This window comes from Haemaphysalis longicornis, unplaced genomic scaffold (genome assembly GCF_048455015.1).
Source record: "Haemaphysalis longicornis isolate Haplotype H1 unplaced genomic scaffold, Haemaphysalis longicornis Haplotype H1 scaffold_10, whole genome shotgun sequence".
NCBI classification, from domain to species: domain Eukaryota; kingdom Metazoa; phylum Arthropoda; class Arachnida; order Ixodida; family Ixodidae; genus Haemaphysalis; species Haemaphysalis longicornis.
Window position 1 is genome coordinate 42,191,743 of NW_027526204.1, and position 22,862 is coordinate 42,214,604.

General features: G+C 44.3%; 1 protein-coding gene across 1 annotated transcript; it reads left to right on the forward strand.

Moving 5' to 3' along the window:
- The first annotated feature begins 5,144 nt into the window (after nucleotides 1-5,144).
- Nucleotides 5,145-13,367, forward strand: LOC144159805 (galactose-3-O-sulfotransferase 4-like). Its single transcript, XM_077691488.1, has 2 exons — nucleotides 5,145-5,423; nucleotides 12,505-13,367. Exons 1-2 carry the CDS (start codon nucleotides 5,145-5,147, stop codon nucleotides 12,619-12,621), a joined length of 396 nt encoding a protein of 131 aa, XP_077547614.1. The 3' UTR covers nucleotides 12,622-13,367.
- Nucleotides 13,368-22,862: the final 9,495 nt, after the last annotated feature.

Sequence of the window (22,862 nt, forward strand, 5' to 3'; positions counted from 1 at the left end):
TTTTTTCTTAGAGTGTATTAAAGGTGGGGTTTTAAAAGAGTATCAAACTTCCAAGTAGCTAATTCCATGGTAGTGATGTGCCTGATACAACCCTGACGGAATCGAATAGTCACTTTTATTAAGGATTGCTTTAGAAAGGTTGTAGACCCGGGACTCGCTGAAAACCAGTTAGTGAGCATACATGAAAAATAACTTTTCTGACGGTTCTCGTGGGAAAAACTGTGAATTAGACATCTGGCAAGATGAATTTAAGTAATCAGATAGACTAGGATGGAACCTGTGGTATACTGGGCATAAATATCAATTCTCCTGCAATCAAAAGCTCAGCACAAACGCTGAGCCAAAAGGACATCTTATCTGCATGAAATCACAGGTGACAGACCTGAAAATGTATGTGCAAGTGAGAATATGGAGCACAACACTACTTCATAATTTCGAGATACATGAACGGCTGCAAGAAACGTGAAACCTTTTTTCTTAAAGGCGTATTTTGAGCACCTTGCATCGTTAGTAGGAGAGGTAGAAAAGCAGTGCCTGGAGGTATTTTGGCCCTGTTTTTTTCCGTTTCTTGTTTGAAACCGTGCACTGTCGATAAAGTTTGGAATTTATTATCAAAATACCATGTTTTGCGTTATAATCGGCAGACGCGAACTTGAAGCTCCATATAAAGAATAAAGCAATTAAAAAATTTTTGCCTTTCCCTGCATCATACCTTTGGAAACACTTAAGGTAACTATAGCTCCTTTTTATTCTAGTCTATCTTCGAGCGATAAACACATAAGCTTACGTAAAAACTACAGGAAAGCTTGCACTCAGGCGCAGGGGTTGAATGGCGAAACGTTGTAGGGGATCATTGAGGGACACAAAGTTGAGTTTTAGTATCGTGGGGTCTGATGGTTGACGTCAGCTCCAATAAATTTTGATAATCTTATGTCGAGCAAGGCCAGAGAGAGCTCGTCGTTTTAGGGTATGTTTTTGTACAACACTCTGCAAGCGGGACTTATCATCTCTATCGGATTATTTGCCCACCAAGCTTTGCGAAGCGCGGCCTCTTCCTCGGCCGTGCGAACTATCCACCACGGGGCCATGTTAGGTCAATGATCACCTATAGCAGCTTCGACAATCAAGTCGCGGATCTGCTATGGTACCGAGAGCATGCGCATGACGACGCAAGGACGAACGAATGAGGGGCATACGCTACGACGTGACTTTCTCGTTTTGAGCAAGTGCGGAGACGATACGACGAACGCTAGAATTGTTTTGAGGCCAATGTTTGAGGCCATGTTCTCGAGGCACGCTGCGAACGCTTCAGTTCTTGCCAACATTGCCCAGTCTGCCTAATCGGGTATCCGTAGCTTGAGGAACGTGCACTCGAGACAAGGGTGAACGAGCGATCAGCATTTTCTTTGTATTTTTAACCGCGGACACCACATGCAAACGATTTGCTCAAGAGCTTCCCTGTTAAACGAAAACGGCTCAAAATACTGAATAAAGTTCACATTTCACTAATTCATAAAAATTCCACTGCCCGTGTCATACGTAATTGCTCTACGCCAAGAAATAAAAAAGTTAGTGTCGACACCCACGTCCTCATTCAACATCACGAAACTACATTCATCACGTCACAAAGCGAGATAGAGGTTTAATATTCAGGAGACATTGCGTGGTCCTGGGTGAACAAAAAAAGGCGTCAGCTGCGCGATAGAAGTTTCAGTCGTAAGTCGTACTTTGTCATTCATTCAAATCTTCCAGACATTTGTATTACTCTGTTGCTGGAAAACGGACTCATTGTGAGGACGTTTTCATTTTTTCGTGTAGTGCGCGTTGCCGCATCCTTTACAACGGTAGGCATGGTGTCGCTTATTTATGGTCTGTAGTTAAAATATTTATTTTGCTTTAGTAGACTGTTTTACGCTTTTCCAATGTTACTATTTTCCTGGGTTAATGTTGGCATATTAAATAAATGCTGGTTTATGGTCCTGCTGTTGCAGAAGGATAAGATGTTATGACGAGTTAGTTTGTTTTGAATTCGTCTTCCTGATGGAGGGTGTCGATTGGAGCTGCTACCGTAGAGTCTATTTTATCAGTGATATATTTACGCGGTGAAATACTTCGATAAGTTATTAAACAGCATGCACATGCTGTTTTTATGAATGACAGATGCTTCGCGCGTGTAAAGTGCGCATAGGCTAATTAAAATTGCTTTACAGGTGCGGTTGACGTGAGACGTAAAGCTTTGGTTAGTATGAAATAACGTTCGTAAAACTGCAGTGCCTATGGAAGGGCAATTCTTCCAAGAACAAAGATGAAAAGTGCCTTAATGGCTATTGAGAGCGCAGTTGTGTTCAGTACAATGTGCCAACAATGAGGCAACCGAGGCAAGGTAAAGTCATTAGAACAGGCTCAGAAAACCCCCACTGACAACGCCTTATTATGCATATTTGTTCTGCAGCCGGGTAACTGTGGAAGACATATATGCTTAGTCGCTTTTTGGAGTAAGCCACCAACCGTAGACTCTGAGGACACCCTCGTGTATGAAGGCCTAGCATAGGAGTTAGGAATGCCAGGAAGGAAACGGGTCACCAAGGAGAACTAAGTGCACTTTCCGGACAGGATTCCTGGTGTTCTAAACAAAATCCGAGGATGGTTTTCCGCGCAGGTCACCGAATTGACAGCACGACAAAACGTCAGGGGGGGGGGAGGGTCTGAAGCCTTATACTAGCCCTATCGCTACTCCCCTGCTGTGAAGGTCGTGGTGTACATGCGGCAGCACACAGCAGCGGCACACGAGTATGTCAAACCTCAAAACAGCGTCGGGCTGTTAGATCTGCCATTCTCCCGGAAGGAACTCTCCACTGAAACACGGCCGGCCGAAGATGTTCCCATAATATTCGATCACCTGTGTTGTGTTCAGTGCTTTCTCCGGTCGGGAGAAGAAGGCAGGTCACTCGCTAGTCCATTAGGGGCTGAATAAATCCATTCATAAAAATACCATTGAAATGAACAAAAAAACTGAATCAAACAGGCCAGAATGAGGTAAGACAAAATGGTTCAACGAAGAAATATTTTGAAAGTGTTTTTGGGAGAAAACAGCTGCCGGTGAAGGAGCTGAAGATGAATTTATTGCAATGAGGGTATTGTTACATGGCGGGAGAACAGCTGAAACAAACCATGCCTGACGAAGTGATGTATTTACAAGATGAGGCAGACAGACCGGCAGACAAAGAACTTTTATTGATGTCCTGAGGAACCACGTTGGGACATCCCCTGGAGGGGAAGGAATCTATTTTTTTGTCGAGTTGCTCCCACGCAGGGACGGAAACGCCGTGGCCCTCCGCTCTTTCGTACGACCTCTAGACAGCCTACAAGTTGAGACGACCCATTTACAGTTGGCCATAATGGAGCCCGTGCTGGCTTCGTTGCGTACGCAACTTCTTCTCCCTCAATGATGTGGGTGCGGTGAAGGCACGATTGCGAGGATAATGAGTAGTTGAAAAGTTCTTGCCACCGCAGATGAAGATGGAGATTTTGGTGAGCAGCGGCTTCAGAACAGTGATGCCTGGCAATGCGGGGAACCGGGTAGGGGATCGGCATCGCCGTCTGTTGAGGTAACGGATGATAACGTCACCAGGTCTCGGCGGGTCATTGGCTGAGGAAACGGTGGTTGGCATGGTCACGTTTATGACTCCACGGGATAGGGCGGGCTGGTAGGATCTAAGGAGCTTGGCGGGATCGCTTCAGGAGCCGAGACAGGACGAAGCTTCGGTACATGATCAGATGTACCTCACAGCTCCTCCACACAAGACCTCTTTACTGGTTATGCACAGAGACTAGTCTATTTACAAATTATTTACAACTCATATACAGGCAGGGCAGCTAAGTCGTTCGTATTGTGCACGTGCTAGCCCGACGGAGCACCTTTATACTCCTCCACGGCAGGCTAGTACTAGCGCAGTCCCACGCAACCATGCCAACTTAGCGGATTGCACCCCTCGTATGGGGTGTCTCGACACTAATCAGTGATCTAGTTTTTTGGTAGGCGGCGTCCTGTGGCATATATCTCCCCCACAGGAAACGCACTGACTCAATGCTGTGATGCGATGGCAATGGAGCCATGTCAGGTCGGTAGTGCAGTTTTAGGCGAACGACGTGGACCTCTGAGGAGTTGATTCAGAGCTGGAAGATACGACGGGGGTGATCTTATACATAACGTTCGTTACTAGATGGAGCCTCCTGTAAAGGCCGACAGAGGAAAAATCAGCTTTTAATAGAGTCCCACGCGACGAGGCGGACACCGTGCCCGACGCGGTGACGTTCATCATAGTGGTCCTTCTGGCTGACTTGAACAGCGAGGTAGGAACGGGAAAGCCTACCGTCGTCATCGGCGCTAGTGCTGGCTTCGAGGGCATAGTCGGTGCACGGGTGTGTTCGGGAGGTCGAAGGGTATCGAGAGGCATGCTCGGTTATCTTCCGTAATGAAGGTAAAAGGGCACGAAAACAATCTTTTTCTCGTCGTTACATGGCCACTGCTTCGGAACGTATGCTAACAACTGATGGTATAAAATCACGGACAACTATCTATCTTATCTTATCTAATTTCTATCTATCTTATTTTATCTTATTTTGGCTTAGGCGTAAAATGTGACAGCTGCACAGGTGATAGCGCAGAGCGGACGGCAATTTTGGAAAATATTTTATTAAACAAGCTCTGTGCTTCTATATGTTAGTATGCCGGTGTGAGCGGCTGGCATGCCATCTGATTAGGGATGCGTTGGAGCTTACATACCAACAAGATTTATTCCCGATTCACTGAGACATCGGGTTTTAATTGTAGGCTGTCGCAGTACAATGGTAGCACACATACTGACCGTATAGCGATAAACATTGTACATTACACTGTTTATAAAAGTGTTTTTGAGCGTGCCACCATAACTGGATCTCCAAACGCAATCTGGCCTACAATTACGGCTCACTGAATATCAGTTGTCTACGACGACTGGATCTTCAGCCTTTGGCTATCATCTTAGTTTCGTGAGAACTGCCTGAGCGTCATCCGGGACTGTTGATTTTGCGACGTACAGTACGTTAATTAACATAGAGAACGAGCTGGTCTTTACCTCGCCTAGGATGCACTAAGTACGGCAATGCTGTTTTGCTTCAAACAGAAAAGATACCGGCACACCCTCAGCCCAGAACTCGCAGAGGACTTCCGTGCCCTGAATTCGGCAGACGTCCAGCTGTACGAGCACTTCAAGCGCCGCTTTGAGCAGAGGGTTAGGGAGTTTGGACAAGAGCGCATGGCTCGTGAACTGCTTCTGCTGGAAGAACGAACGCGTTTCTGGCACCGGCGGTGTGTTAAGGAGGTCTCAGCACTACAGACGAGCGAGCCGGAATACAAGCTGTATTACTGGATAAGTAACAAAGTAAGTCTGTCCTTCCTATGCTAGATAATATTCTTCTTCTCGTGGTGATGTTTGCCAAACATCTATAACTTCATTTACTGGATTTTTTTCTGAAAGACTGAGGTTAGCTTTTGTAACGCTCCTTCCGTTAACCTAATACAGCTGCGCCTTTCCCAGATGGCCGAAGACGTTGCGCAGAATCACAATCTCCTGGTGGACTCACACCACAGAGAGAGTCCAAAATCTCTACTCCTAGGTGAACAAATTGTCTCTCTCCCTCTCTTACTCCCTCCCTTCCCCCACTCTTTCTCTCTCTGTCTTTCTCTATCCATCCTTTTCTTTTCTTTCTTCTTAACATCCTGGACTGTATTCAAAACGAAGCGTGCAGCGCCTTTTAACACAGTTGTGCCAGAGAAATCGACCGAGATTTTACTGGAAACGCTCTTCACAGTGTATAACTGGGACCTATCAGCTTCTCAATAACTTGCTGTGGCCTTGTAAACTGCTGATTGATCTTTCGAGTATGATTTAGTGAATTCGATCGTCGCTAGTTTGTTGTCTTCAGTCCACACATTTATGCCTCGTGGGCCATGGTTTGTCTCTGTGGCGTGCATACGTGTCATCAACAATGTGGTATTTATACATTTACTGTGTTGTGTTCGGTCTCATGTTGGTTAGCGGCGTTTGTTTCTATACCAACAATAAGAACTGCTACCAAATTGTGAGCCAACGTTAGTCTTTTTATTTCAGATAGCTCACAGTCGCACTTAGGGACCACAATGCCATATGTATGACTGCGTGGTAACAGCCAAGGTATTTCGGCATTTGGATGATTGGATGTGAAGCCCAGTTGTGCGTACAGTGGGGTCCAAACTGGTACCTCATTCCCGAGTTTCTTGGTGTCGTGTTTGCGAAGATGGTTAGATGATTGTGTACTGTTCATAACGCTGCGGATTGCTTGCTGGGTGCCACTTTTTGTAGTAAGCCTGATGTCGTTTTGGCGTGTTGGCAGGTTCTGGAGGTTACCGACTGCATATGTGTATATTCCGACTCAAAGCCACTGAATTTGATGAGCTCTTGGTTGTTTCTGGTGCTAAGAAAGCACAGACACCGACATTTACACAAAATGTACCCAGTTTATTTCTTCACATAGAAGGGGGCAATGCCTAAGTGTTCTGCTCATTGACCTGCTTCGAAAAGGAGTTTACTTACGGGAGTCATCCCACCAAGATAGACTTCAAGTCTTGCTTGTCGTGCTTGTGCCAAATAAACAATTTATATCGCGCTTGCATGCCCTCAGCCGCCCTACTCCTTTCCTATATATTTTAGGGAGTGTGTCATCAAAGGTCCTGTTAACAGTCGCAGTCATATGTCATGCGTCCTTACTTCTTCCTGCTTAAAATCGCCTTTTCTTCGTCCCCTCCTGCCTCGTTCACCAGTAGCCCGCTCTCGTTTACTAGTCAATTTTGTTCCGTTTATGCTGACTCTGAGACGGAACATATTTAGAATGGCAAACGGAAAAAGTCAGAGATGTTCTGCAATATCAGCTTCAGTACCTGGACGGCTGTTGCCTACCAGACTTTTAAAGGAAAGTTTATGAAATGTAGACAGGGTATAAAATTTGATGATTCGGTTTTCCCAAGTTGTCCTGCATGTGTAACACTGATTCCACGGCCGGTGGGCCAAATATTCTCCCTTGTTCTGTGTTTAAATTTAGCCATTGTGAAATCATTTAGTGCAATTTATCTGAAGCACCAAAACAATTTTCTCATGTACTCGTATTTCCTGTTGACAATTGTACGTTCATGAAACGGATTACTTGCAGAAGACACGTGGTGCGTCTTACAAGCTATTCGGAACCCCCGCCTTGCAATGGGAGAAGTTTCTCTGTTTTGAAGCTGCTATTGCTTTTTGCGAATGCAAGATATTTTGATGAAAAATGTAGTGTGGTTCGGGTCTGGCTCGGACTATCCTCTACACGCGGATGCCGCGTCTTTGGCGCCGACGTGGGAGGCAGGAAAAACCCAAAGTAAGCGAGACCAATATACAAGTGGGTTTATTCCCAAACCATCCTAGCACTCCTGTTTTCTGTTTCGTCGACGGGTCCCGCGTAGCTTCAGAATCCGGAGTCGTTTGACTCCCGCGCTACTGGTGTACGAGGAAAGGAGGAGGGATCCGGGGTGCTACACCGGCGCATGGTTCAAGCACCCGCTTGCGTCGAGCGCCGCTTTCGAAATTTCTTCTCCAGGCAGGCGCATCCCTCAACCTGGAGCGCGCCGATGCGGTGGTGCCATCTCACGGGGCGCAAGCAAACCCCGCCGTCACCACCACTCTGTCGAAGTTGTTCGCGCCGCTGTCGCGAAGCCCCTGAGGCGTCTCGACTGCTAATCGCATACGGAGTCGGGATATCGGATTACCGCAATTCCCACATTCATCCGCCTTAAATACTCTATGTACTGGGCGCCACTTGAATTCAAACAGAGCAGCGTTGCACAAGAGTCGTTTCCAAACCTCGAGTTACGAAACACGCGAACAAATGTCTCTCCCATGGCAATGTTGGGCATATGGGGGATATATCCGCCTTAAATTAAGTATATCCGCCTTAAATCCCCCGACATGTAGAAACCGGCAGCCATACCCAAAAAAATCAGAACATCCCCCTCGCGAGGGGCACGATCAAATGCAGAGCATTTCCGCGGGGGGCGTGCCTGCAAGTCTTATGGATTACGTATTGGTTGTTGTTGTTGTAATTGTTGTCTTCCAGCGTAGACATTGTCGATGAAGTCGATGGTGAAACGTGAAACGTGCCGTGAACCCCCTGCCGCGGCTATTACGCAACGTGGAGAGGCTACGACGCAACGTGGCGCGGCTATGACGCAACACAATCCAACACAATCCACTTTAATGCAACCCAATCCAAATCCAATCCAAGCCAAGCCAAGCCAAGCGAATCCAATCCAATCCAATCGAATCCAATCCAATGCCCTTCGCGAGAGAGTGTTATAGCGCCGAAATCGTGCCACCACATGAACGCGAACCGAACGCGGCGAGAGAGGGTGTTGCGAGCGGAGAGAAGGCGAGGAGGACGCGGGGGAGAGGGCACACCTGTGGCCGACGGTTGAATGAGTCAAGGATATAAAGCGCGTGCGTAACCTTCTATTCTGTGTCGGCTCCGTGGAGCAGTCGGTAAAGTGCCGTGTACCTTGCGTTCCGCCCGCAGAGTCGTGGGATCGAAACCTGGCGCCGGAAGGTATTATTTCTTTATATAGTGTAGGGTGCGGACTACGTAGTGATGCGGACTACGGACGCCAACGCGGGTGACATCGTGAGTTACTAAAATGCTCTGCATTTAAAAATGCGAAGGTCACGTGCTGATGCGTTCCCGCTCCCAGCTTGAGGCGTACTCTCAAATTGCGGGTTCCTCCGCCTCCTTTGTTCCGTGGCTGCGTCGGCGGATCGTTTTCCCAAACGGCTGAGGGAGTTGCCCTGCAGGGCAGTGGCAGAGAATATTCATATTTGGCACCTGTTCATATTTGGCCAAATATTTGACCAAATTCAATATTCATATCAATATTTGGCCCTGCAGGGAGTCGCCCTGCAGGGGGGCGGAGAATATTCATATTTGGCTTGCGGAGCTAAAACTGCTCAAATGGGAGGCTTTTGTCCTCGGAAATTGAACAAGCTGGGTAGTTGAAAGTTTTGAGTGGTATTCTCTTTTGTTGAATCTTCGTATCAATTTCAGTTTACGTAGTGAAGACAGTTCAGTATGAAAACCGCCCCGTAGTGCAGCAAAGTAACGCATTCTGGTATATTTTGAAAGCCAATTAAAAAAAACGTCATCCTGGATTTCTTCAAACCTTCACAAATTAAAGTCAAGCTCTTTATCAACGATATAAAAGCATGTTGCACTATGCTTGTTGTTGTGCACCTACAAAGCGCGAAATATGACCTTGTCAGGAGGTTTGCGGCGACATACCCAAGCGGTTTGGGAGAGGCTTACGACCGCAATGTATGGGAAGAAACGGCCGTTACAAAGAAAAAACTATTTAGCATTGTGGTGAACACGCTTTGTTAAAATTAAGAGTGGAGAAAGTAGCCAACGGTTTTACAAGTTAGCACAACACCCAAAGTGAATCGTTCAAACTAGCGCACTCGCTCTTATGGACTGGATGCATCTCTTCATGCGCTGCTCAATGTTGTTGTGTGCGCGCTGTGTAGGCCCACTCGCATATACGGAGTTGGTAAGATCAGATCCGTACCACTCGGGAGTGACCGTGCAGCACAGGCTATGCCCGAGATGAGTCTAACTTCAAGTGTCGGGGGTAGTGTTCTGGCGGAAATACTGACGGATGGCGGCTAAACTTCCTGCTTAGCTTCAGAAAGATGTGATCGTATGCTTTCCGGCAAAACTAAAAGTATTAAACAAAACATATACCCATGACATTAGCCTTAGCCCCTGTGAGCGATAACGAAATCAGGCGGCTTTAAAAAATCACCCTAGCTAGGAACAGTTTCTGCCTGATCATCCCCTTCGGTGATTCACGCACATGCACGCGCCAGGGGAGTCTAATAGCCCAAGAGTAGTGAGGAGCGTGTATTTTGTGCCGATTATTTAACAGCGCATATAAAAATTGCCTCAAGAAGGAACTTCCCGAGTGTTAAAGAACTGGGCACTTGAACAAATCATTCAGTTCAGCCGACTAAACAACATGTACATCTTGGCCTGTATTGATGGCCGCTAGAGCGTTGCCGCCCTGCGACTGTTAGATTTCAAAACGCTTTGGTTGCCGCTAACCCGCTATTGACCACTTGGATCAGCCTCACTGCCCTGCTGCTTCATGCTCAAGTGAACGACAGTAAAGACGTACGGTCTCGTCGGTGCTAAGAGCTCTGCAGTAGCATACGGTGCCACAGAGATCCTCGGAAACCAGTTCATGTGTACTTCAATTTTTAGGAATACACAATTCCACAAGGGTGCTTTTTCTGAAGTTTGAAAACAGCGCGAGTGCATATCACGGGACTGAAATACATACAGTTCGAGCAGACGTATAATTTGCAGTCTTGGTTCATTACAGACATTTTTGTGTCACTCCGTGACTCCGCTGTTTTTGTCCTAAATAATACGGCAACCATCTAAAGACCAGAGATCAAAAAGGCCAGGTCTCGAGTTACACGGGTGACACCTCGGGAGTCGATAATTATAGAAACGGCCTAACAAGGGCTCAGAACACGCAGCTTCAACATGGGGTTTAGGTGCAATGTACTTTATGCGCATCCAATTTCTACAAAGCATGCTCGCCGCAGTGTTTATTAAATTTTTTTTTGCAACGCCCATTTATCGCACTACGTTGCAGTCGTAAGCTTCTTAAAAACCACTTGGTTATGTCACGGTAATACAGCCAACAAGCCATATTGGCCGCTTTGTAGCTGAAAAACAAGAAAAATAGTGCGAAATGTTTTTGAGGTAGGTGATAGAAAACTAACGGTGGCTTCAATTTGTGAAAGGTTAAAAAACTTTGAAGGTGAGCTTTTTTTTGGCTTTCAAAATATTCCAAATGCGTTACGTTGCTGCAGTACAGTGCCTTTTTTTTATTGAACCGTCGTGACCACAAACTAAAATTGGCACGAAGATTAAACAAGGACAGAAGAATGCCAGTAAAAAATATCAATTACATATCTTGTATAAAGTCTGAGAAAAAGTCTCCGCATTTGAGCAATTTTCGAAAAAGTTTTCAATTTTGGAATTTTTGTTAAAAGAACTTTGGTCTGCATGTCAACTACGGATATGTTAAATCACTTGAGAGCAAAGTGTTTACGTATGAAGAACTACGGTTATAGCTGCTGTAGTTATTATTTTAAAACGGTAGAAGTTTGCAATTTCCATCGTAGAGCCTAAGCACCAGTGCTGCAACCGGCTTTGGGAATTTTTTTGAGAAAGGGAACAATTTTTTCCACAAAATAACTTCACATATGTTTTCCCCTGTGCATCAGAAGCTATACATGAAAATGTCTTCAAAGGTTAAGCTGTCGACCCGACACTCCTGTCCGATGTCTCGTAAAAAACCCCCAAGACGAACAGCATTTGCTGACATTTAGTTGTTAAGGCAGTACTGCAGCACGCAGTCAGTCATGCTTGAGAGAGTCACACCAATTGTTGAGTTTGGTACGTAAAGTATTTTCCCAGAGCTTCTGCCGACACCCTTGTGGCTTTATCCCTACCCGCCAGCAATTATTTCGTGTACGCTCTTTGCCCTCAACTTAGCAAACATTTGTCATCTCTTTGACAGTTCACCTTTCTTCTCAAGTCACAAATGCAGTGCCCTTTCGCTTCGCCACCTTGGAACTAAAAACAGAGTTTCCTTGTCTACACCCTTGTAAGCTTAAAAATTCAACAGTTCGGATTGGAAACTTTGCATCTAATAATTCCGAGTGATGACGGAGAACGCACAGTCTAGAAGCACACCGCAGACGTGTTCTTTAAAGCGAGCGGGTATTGTGATTGGAGCCTGAATTTGCGATGGGTATTTAACTTCCTTCCTTTCTCAAGTTTTCTGAAGACTTATATCGTGTTTCTCTGTCATAAGATATATTGTGCGCTCAAGCTCAGAAGCCATTACGGCGCTTTCAATGTTACCCAGCGAGAGAAAAGTAACAATGCTATTAGGAAAACGCCGTTTTGATCAGAAATGAAATTTCAGAGATGGTTCGTAAAAACAAAAGGGGGGTGCGAACGAAAGTAGCCTATAAGCTACTGAATGTCATAATTACGTCCGCAGTGTATCTCTACGAAAATAAAATTTATTCATCTCTTGCTCACGGTATCTCTGTGTGTCCCTAACCCTGGCCTCACCTCTGTTGATCTCCCGGAACATTACCTTGTCCCGGTTGTCTTTCCGCATTCACACTCTCAAATAAGATCACTGATCAGATCGGAATTCTGACCTCACGTGGGAGTGAAGAAAAATTAGTTGGGGAAGCTTACATGATGGCGTACCCTCCCGAGTATGCCACCTACAGCAGCAAATCCTCTACATTATGACGATGCTATTGCATACTAGCCACATTGTCTTTGTGACTGTGTCTTTTTGTAATATTCTCGCAGGTGCTGATGTACCATCCCAAGAACGAGAGCACTGAAGAATGCACACGGCTGATGCTACCCGAAGTGGTCTACACAGAGCGCCTTCGGAAAAAACAAAACCGAACTAAGGTGGTATAGGACGTATCAAAGAACCGGTACTTGCCTCGTCGTTTGTGGCTCCGCACTCCGATCGTCTAGGGCACCCACCTCACTACGATGCGCTGTTCCGGAATACTGGTATTTTTGGCTTGTTGAAGCACCTGTGCGACGCATGCGGCTAAAAGGAGGAAGAAACCGGACGCTTTGATTGGCTCCTAAAACGACTGCCAGTGACGTCAAAAGTTGGGAACATTTTGAGAAGTTGTTGTGGAAGCGAGTAGGCTTGTTGTAGACTTACGTGTCGCCTCCTGGGCAACTCCCGGTAAGAAGATGACTACTGGCGTTTTGCAGCAGACGACGCAAGAAAGGTCTGGAATAACCGTCACTTTCTTTTGTAATTACGTTAGTTTGGACGCGTGTCTTTATTTTTACGAATTCGGCGCTGTGCTTCCTGACCGTGAGCATAGTGTTGCCCCGAGTTTGTCCTGCACTTGTGCCTTTATTCCTATAAACTTCAACATTTTTTCCTCCGCGTGGCCCTGTTATTACTGCTGCCGCACCAACCAATCACTAGACTTGGAGTACGTCTTCTTCATTATTTCTCCGACATTATTTCTCTGACATCTTTGCGGTTAAGTTTCTAACGTCTCTCAAGAACGATGAGAAAATGCAAGATTTCCTGGAAGCGCACGAGTGTACCATGGAGAAAATTACTCGCAGCGAGATAGTGCAGCAAGGTAGCGGTGCGGGAGTTTACGCCAATGGTCAACGTCGCCGACTTTCGCTTTCTGCTACTGGGGCCACTTATTGCTATGCGGAATACTGTATGCTTTACTAGTATGGAAGGTTTGTGACCGAACGCAGGAAGTCCTGCTTGTGAGGCGGGGACCACAACAACTGACAAAATTCTTGTTTTTTTTTTACTTGTTATGTACGCGAAAATATGCTTGGAACACAAGTAAAGTCATGAGGACGAAGGGAGGTACGCATGCGTTACATTGAAGTTCACTCCAACTCACCAACGTTCAAAAGAGGGAACCAGTCACGTGATTGTTTCATCGAACTAGCTGTACTGTTTTACCACAGCAGTTGTTTAAGGTTCACCTCTCTCTTTACGGAACGTTAACAGAAAACTATCATCAATGGCGAAGAGGAGAGAGGGATAATGCTAGACCAAGGAGGGCGAGGGAAACTGGCGAGAAGGCAAGCAGCCCATGCTCGTCAAAAAAATGTTGTGATGGAGTTCCCGGATATGGAACCTGGCACCTTAACGCCGTGGAACCGCGACTTCTCGAAAAAGATGAAGCTAGTGATAGCACGTGATGCAGTGGTTCGGTTATAGCACTATTACCTGAGATCTAGATAACGGTGCTACGACTGAAGGAAGCTTAGGGGGATGTCAATGCGCAGACGAGGAGGCTTGATCACGAGAAAAGTAGCACTATCCGGGCTGAAGCCTCCATGATGGGGAATAAACATTTATGTGAACTATGGATCTCAGGACGATCGGACTGTTGAGGGCTATTAAAATACAGCATGGGTAGCTTTACGCATTTTCAGCTTGGAATGCTGCGTCCACCACACGTAGAGAGAGAGAGAGAGATAGATAGATAGATAGATAGAGAGAGAGAGAGAGAGAGAGAGAGAGAGATAGATAGATAGAGAGAGAGAGAGAGAGAGAGAGAGAGAGAGAGAGAGAGAGAGAGAGAGAGAGGGAGAGAGAGAGAGAGAATACAGAGACACGTGGGCCAGAAGGGAAGGTGTCTGAACACAAGGCTCAGAGAACACAGTAACAACGTCCACAAACGTGTGAGAGCACCCGCCGCGGTGGCTCAGTGGCTAAGGCGTTATGCTGCTGTGCACGAGGTCGCGGGTTCGATTCCCCGCTGCGGCGGCCGCTTTTCTGATGGAGGCGAAAAGAAAAACGCCCGTGTGTTCGAGATTTCGGCGCACGTTAAAGATCACCAGGTGGTCAAAATTAATCCGGAGCCCTCCAATACGGCGCGCCTCATCGCCTGCGTTGCGTCGGCGCGTTAAACCCTACAATCAGTCAATCAAAAGTGTGAGAGGGCACCTAGGCCTTAAGAATGGAAGTGTGAGCATTAGTGAAGATTATTCGTTTGCAACGCGTCAAGCAAGAAAAAAACTCGTTGAATTTCGGAAAATGAGCAACTGCCCATTCAAACTACGGTGCAACACACTGCACATGAATGACAAATGCTATGGGTACAACCATACCGATAAGAAAGTGTATGAACATCTTTCCCGCAACGCGCAATCTACGTCAACCTTTAAACCTGATAATGTGAAGGAAAGTTTGACATCCACCGAAATGCAGCCATACGGCTACAAAGGAAAGCTATACAGCTTTCTCAGAAACTTCGCAGTTGAAGAAAAATTCGTCCTGGTCCAGGATTCGAACCCGGGACCACTGCTTAACCGGAGCAGTCGCTCTACCAACTGAGCTAACCAGGAGGCTAGTCGTTAGTAGCGCGAAAGCGAATTGATCAACAACTCGAAGTGAAGGACAGGTGTTAATCGACCAGATTTAGGGGAAATCCCCAAGGTGGAGTAAGTTTCTGTGAAGGAAAGTTTGACATCCACCGAAAAGTTTGGCTGCATTTCGGTGGATGTCAAACTTTCCTTCACAGAAACTTACTCCACCTTGGGGATTTCCCCTAAATCTGGTCGATTAAACCTGATAATGAAACTGGTTCATCGGCAGCTCTGGAGGAACGATAGCGATCAGTGAGGGGCAGTGGCCAAGCGCATGCGCAAAGCAAACAGCTCTCTTTTCTTTTTACGAACATAAGAAGGGCTGTGCCGAAACGCGAAGATCTCAACTTCGTCATTGATTCATGCGATGCCAATATCGTAATTTTAATGGAAACTTGGCGGTCTTCGAAAGTAAGTAACAGTGAAATTTTCAGCTGCACCAAAAGTTTCAATGTTCATCGTCGTGACAGAGGACAAAGGTGTTGCGGAGGCGTTTTGATCGCAGTTGAGGATAAGTTCAGTTCTTTTGCTGTCCATACTGCTTGTGATTTGGAAATTCTTTCGGTGGAAATAGACATGTACTTTAGGAAATTTATTTTGGGTGTTTGTTATCACCCACCGTCATCCACATCCAGATTTGTTGATGAACTGCATGATGCTCTTAATAACATTGTCGTACGCTTTCCTACTGTTCCTATTATTTTAGTTGGCAACTTCAATTATCCCCATATTGTTTGGACCAGCGTACCTCCCCAACTTAGCATTTTTTCGAGTGAGTGCGAGAGCTTTGTTCGTTTGTGTGCCGATTTCAATCTGTGTCAGCTTGTCACTCAAGTAACCCGCATTAAACCGACGACATCAAGTACTCTAGACCTTGTACTAACTACTTTGCCGGAAAATGTGTCTCCGATATCTCATTTAGAGGGATTAAGTGATCATTCTTTTCTACATTTCACTCTTCATTTCCCCGTACATTACCGTTCAACCCATCCGAAAAAAAATTACAGATTACAAAAAGGCTGATTTCAGTTCCATGAATAGAGAACTTGGCGTTTTTTTAACAGTTACTTGATTGATTTTTCGCAACGTTCTGTTAACGATAACTAAGTTTTGTTTAGAGAGAAGGTTGCTTCTCTAATAGAAAAGTTTGTTCCGGTTAGGACGGTTATCTCTAGTAACCGGGAAGCATGGTTTAATAAGTCTCTGAAAAGACTTCGCAACAAGAAAAAGCTCCTGTTTCGCTCAGCCAAAATTTCGAACAGTAAAACACGCTGGGATTCTTATCGAGCTGCAGCTACCCAATATAAAGAGGCGCTGAAAGATGCAAAGCACACGTTCTTTAATAAAACACTACTCAATATGCTAACAAATAAACCCAAACAGTTCCGTAACATCGTTAATAAAAGCACTAAAAAGCTTAAATATAAAAAAAGCTTAAAAAAAGCACAAAAAGATTAAATATCCAAATGATTCGGCAGTCCCTGCTGAAGAGTTTGCCAATGTTTTTAATGCTGTGTTTTCTTCTGCATTTTCTACTTGTAATATTTTCAACTGCTACCCTGATTACGAAAGTCCTCATGAATGTTCCATGGAACTGATTGTTTTTTATAATTATGGCGTTGAGTGTTTAATTGGTAAACTGAGAATTTCCTCATCATGTGGTGTTGATAATATAAACGCAAAGTTTTGGCTAATACTAAAGTGTACTGTTGTATTATCTTGACCAAACGTTTTGCGCAGTCACTTGAAACATCCTGTATTCCCGATGAATGGAAGGTCGGGAAGGTGGTCCCGCTGCACTAGTCTGGCGACAGACATTCTCCGAATAATTATCGACTGGTGTCATTAACCAGCCTGCGCTGTAAGACAATGGAACACGTAATTTATTCTCATATTGTAAATTTCTTGGAAAGTAACTCATTTTTCACTAAATTTCAACGCGGGTTCCGAGAATCGTTTTCGTGTGAAACACAGCTAATATGCTTTACGCATGATCTTCATACTGTTCTTGATCGCGGGTCAATCACAGACTGCATATTCCTCGATTTTGCTAAAACGTTTGATACTGTTCCTTACGAATTATTGCTTTTCAAACTTTCGCATCTGAACCTAGACCCAAACGTACTTGCATGGTAACGCTGTTTCCTGACTAACCATTATCAATTTGTAAATGCTAATGCCACTATTTCGGCTTTTTCTCCAGTTAATTCAGGGGTTCCACGAGGTTCCGTTTTGGCACCACTGTTGTTTTTAATATACATAAATGATTTACCAACTAATATTTCTTCATCTATCAGCCTTTTCGCAGATGATTGTGTAATCTACAGGGAAATTTCCAGTGATTCTGACAATATAGCACTTGAATCCGATGTTGACCGTGTTTTGCAGTAGTGCGAGGTCTGGCAAATGAAACTCAATATTAATAAGTGTAAAAGCATGCGCGTTTCTCGAAGTAAGACCCAAGCATTGTCTTACTCTATTAACAATATTTTTCTTGAAGATGTACTGTCGTATAAATACCTAGGGGTGCACATATCATCTACCCTGTCCTGGAAAACTCGCATCAATTATGTTGTTAACAACACCAATCGTACCTTAGGGTATCTCCGGAGAAACTTTAATCAGGCTACTTCTTCTTTGAAATTGCTTCTCTATAAAACATTAGTTCTTCCAAAACTGGAATATGCGGCCACTGTTTGGGATCCGAACACGTTGTCCCTCTGTTCTGAGTTAGAAAGCGTTCAAAATCGATCTTCGCGTTTCATACTTTCAAATTATCACCGCACAGCCAGTGTTACATCTATGAAAGCAAGCCTATCTTTGCCTCTTCTTAAAAATCTCCGAAAAGAGTTTCGTTTATGCTTGTTCCATAAGATTTAATATTGTAATCCCATCCTCAGAAGAAGGCTACTGTCCAGTCCATCCTACATGTCGTCCCGGATCGACCATCAGCACAAAGTTCACGTTCCATCGGGTCGCACAAACCTGTTTCAGGATTCCTTTGTCCGCAGCACTTGTAGAAGTTGGAATCGCCTTCCTGGGTCCGTAGCTGAAATCGGCAATGAGATTGCTTTTCGCTCATCCATAACCAACCTGTTTTCATAACAAGCTGTTTTTTGTAATGTTTATTGTTGTTTTGCTGCTTTTGTCTGTATTGTGTATTTCCCACTCCCCTCTGTAACGCTCTCGGGCCCTGAGGGTAACACAAATAAATAAATAAATAAATAAATAAATAAATAAATAAATAAATAAATAAATAAATAAATAAATAAATAAAAGAATAAATAAATAAATAAATAAATAAATAAATAAATAAATAAATAAATAAATAAATAAATAAATAAACTGCTGAGACTGCAAGGGCACCACCGAGAAACGCACTCCGAAATTTGACGAATGCAAAATCATTCAGCGTGATTGTGACCAGTTGACAAGGAAATGATGGAGGCTGCGGAAATCGGTAGGCTAGGCGAAGATTGCGTCAGCGCTCCTTCCATAGCCCTGCCCACAAAGGAACTTGATTATGTACACATGCGAAACGAAGAGACCTAGCTAGCCATCTCAATGTACACACACGTGCTGAGTGCGAGGGGGGGGGGGGGCTCATAATCATTTCGGGGTCTTTTTTGAATCTCATGGTTGTCATGTTTCCGGCACGGTTGATATAGATCACTTATCGGGTCGAATGTTTCATCGTAGGTGTGTGCATGCGTGTTCATAAATATGTCTTGTTTCTGTAATAAAATTTCAGTTGGAAATCAGCGCTGGTCCTGTGTGCCTCAGCTTAAGTCTTTGTTTCTGTTGCGCTGTATTGCTAAGCTGAATCAACAACGTGCCCAATACTACACTGTTCATTTAATTGTCATTATTAGTTATTTCACAGTAACATGGAAAACGTTCCAAAACTCCTGTCCGCTGTCAATACCTGGCCTTCTACGAAGAGAGAATGATTAGAGAAAACAGCTGTAAGGATGGCTTTAACGCGACTATTCATTGACAAATTATATGGGAATTAACCGCTGAGTGAGACGACTCTGACATTCCGCACAAGAAAGAAGCGAAATCCAAACGGAATCTTTGCAAGACAACTCGCAGCTAAGCTGTTTCAGCAGATTTCACACTAAATAAATTGGGTTTAGTCTTTTTCTTAATCGAAGGCTTCTATACCTCACTGCTGACGTCGTTTGTTCGAGTACAATGCACTGAAGGAAAGCCAGCTTTACGGTTTCACAAGTTGATCATGATGATAAGCCAAAGCACTTCAAGCGCCCGAATTCGAAGTGCCCGCAATCGAACCTCGGTTCCTTGCGTCGTAGACTCGTGGCCTCCGCGATCGGCTTCCGGCGGCGTGGCGTCGACAACACTCGCGTTATGTCCGATTGTGCCATTACAACACGGTCGAGACCATTTAGACTTTGTGCGTCTACGTTTGTATAGTTTTAATCTCTTTATCCTCTATTACTCCTTCTGTACGAATAAATTTAACTCCATCAATTATGCACTTCTATGCAACCGCAATCGAGTTACACAGTTGGTCCGTTTTCGCTGCTTTTTTATTCGCCTTTTCATGGCTCTTTCTCGGGCTTTTTATTTTTACCTTCATTTTTTTTATTCACGGTGTACAAAATTTCGTAGCCTACATTCACCATTCCTTGTTTTTTCGGGCAAGGTGTGTAAGAGGCGTATTTTAGATTTTGTTAGCCTACTTTTATTATCTATATTTTTGTTTTTGCATACTTTGTTCGAGGATGTATATCTTTTTTCACTATTATAATGCATAAACTACGCCAATTAAGCCTTTTTGCGTAAATGTTGGGGTTACACGGTTCGCCAAGTCTCGCATTTTTTACTTGTGTTTGCGTCACTTTTTTTCGGGATTTATATTTTTGTCTGCGTTCCTTAAAGGCGGTGTATGAGTTGCGTATTTTTGATTTCGTAGGTTCACTTCCGTAAATTTCATTTTTTGTAGGTTCTGGATTTTTTTATAATTCCGTTTGCCGTGTTATCTCCGTTTAGGCTGTTATAACGATTAAATGTGTTAGTTCCGCCAATTATGCATTTTTTCTGCAAATGCAGGGGATTATATGGTTGGCGCAGTGCGGATACTCGGCAAAGAATGCAAAGCCTTAAAATACTTTCCAGCAGCTAAAGGGGGTCTTCCCTGCCAGTATACTGCAGGTGAAAGGAAGGGAAGAACGAGCAGCGGCTCTCCCATTACTGGGAGGCACGGACAAGCAGCGGCACAACGCGTCAGAGATAGTTTAAAGCTAAGCGAATGCGTTACACGGAATCGCGGATGAAAGGGTCTCAAGCGGCATAATTGCAAAGCCCTTCAGCAACGCGAGGCGGTACGAAGAGCCTCAGCCGTTCAGCTGGACATTCGTGCTTTCGCATTGACAACACATAAGGAGTGCCTAGGTGTCCCTGCAATTTTTTTTGCAGTTGTATACGAAGCAAGTTGTATTATTTTACCCAAAAGAAGACATCTTTTAAATGAATTCCAAGCATGATGCCGCTTCATTTCATGCAGGTATGATATAGTTTTTATGCGGAATCGTCCCTGTGAATCTTGAAGAGGTGAATTGGGGTGTATTTCGGCGGAACATAATTTTATTAGGAATGTCAGAACAGTATTTGAAGATTTAGGCGTGCCGATCAAGACACCTGTTTGCAGTTTGAGCTGAACACAAACGAAGGAATAACTGGTTCTCCCTTTAAGCTTCACCCAAAAACCACTTTTTCATTGGTATCGTGCTTATCAATTTCGTTATCCATTTTTGTTGTCATAGCGAAAATTAACAATGAAAAGGAGTCCTTTAAGTTTTTATTTGTTGAAGAAAAAAAATCGAACGTGCCCGCTCTACACTTCCTGAAAACCGACGTTGTGTCAGACAACATGGGGCTGGCTGCATTAGCAGCGATGACACATCATTTATGGGAACGGTCGAACAAAGGCTGAAATGCCTACAGCAAACTCGCCTTTGTATTTTGTGCTTATACTCGATGATTTGAAGCAGCTTGGAGTACAATAAATGGTTTGTATTGTCTTCTTGTGTTTGAACTGGAAAAAAAGCACTTGAATTTTAATTTGTTTACGATAAAAATACACTTCTGGAACGTTGACACTTACCAGGTGTGCCGCTTTCCGGAAATTAAAAGGACATGCAACGAGTATGATTGAGTACCAATGCGGATTTTGAGCAAGCTTGTATCTGCTTGCCGTTGTGCTGTCCTAGCGAGACGTATGCATGTGAACTGCACAGCCGATCTTTCATATCGCCTGCAATCCGCACAAAGGGCAATATTTCTCTTTTGCAACGCTTGCACTGGCAAAGATGCGGTGAGCACTAGAATATTGGTACGCGCGTGTTCCTTGCCATATTTTGAGACCGAAAAGAGGATGTTGTTATTTTTGCCATTCATCGTAAAGGAACATATAACAAGGTGGACGGTACGTGAAAGAGAAAGGTGAAAAATCACTTTGGCAGAATATTACGTACAGCGCATGGTTGAACTGCTTCTTTTTGAATCCATTCCACTCTCTCTTTTTCCGTCCGGTTTAGGTTTAGCTAAAGCGCGTTAAAGTATATAGTTTGTGGTTAAGGTTCAGTTCGGGAAGACATACCCTTCGTTTCCATGTTTACATTTGGGGTTAGTTCCGCTTGTACCCATAGTTTCAGGAGACTCCGTGTTGTGTTTCTTGACAGGTTATAAACGCTCAATTGAATGCCATGGCGTATGAACAGTGACCATTTAAATTCAACGCAGTTTTTGTTGTAGAAAAGCGAACAGTTGATTATAGATTGCGCATTACGTTTATATAGACTCCACTGAAACTCCCATCTTACGGACTGTTTTCATTAGAAAGTGAGTAATGTTTGTCGTTTGGGCAGAATAAGCATCCAATTACCTTCAAGACATTCAGTTTTAATTTGCTTTAGTCCGTTTTATAGAGTGAACCTAAACGCGGAAATTGTTGAGTGTGATCACTTTTATGACTCTCGCCTTGTATTGTTTGTGTCGAGCGTGTCGCCTCCCTTCAACTCCCGCGGAACTCTTTGTATTTGCCACTGTCTTAAGATAACATTATACGCTGCTGTTAAACAAGGAAGTCCGCCTACTTTCATTTTGGGAACTTCTCGGAAGGTTTTGCGGTAGAGTGCAACTGAAGTTTTAGGCAAGCTAATTGGAGCCAGTAATAAACACGTAAGACGTCGGCCATTTATATATTATCATATCTCTGCAAGGAATCAGACAAAGCAAACCAACAAAACACGTCACGTGGAAAAAACCGCGGACGGGCATTTTTGGCATCACGTAGTTCCTTTCATCTACATCTGGGATCTTACTGGTTAAAGTCGTCAAAATGTTATTTGAGGTTACAGAGCAAACCAAACTGTGCTACTGCTCCGTTTAGGGCTTCTTAGTTTCATTTGCGCCATTTTGGCAAGCCGCAGCATCGGTCAGTCAAGTGACCCCATGATTTTGGAACTTTCTTGAACAACAGAAAGACTGCGATTTCAGTGTTTATTGCTGGTGGTGAAACCGTTATGCCTGCGCAGTGCGCTTTGTTGCGAGGTGACGTATTTTCCCGGGTGTTTCGTTTGCGACCTTTGTTTATGACGGAAATGTTTTCAAAAACAACTTTTGCGACATGTTTATGGTAAGAACAGCGCATAAACGACGAAGACGGAAAAGGGAAAACACAAACAGGGCATCGTGTTTGTATTTTTTCTTCTTTGTCTACGTGTTTTAGGCGCTGTTTTCACCATGAAAATTCGCCA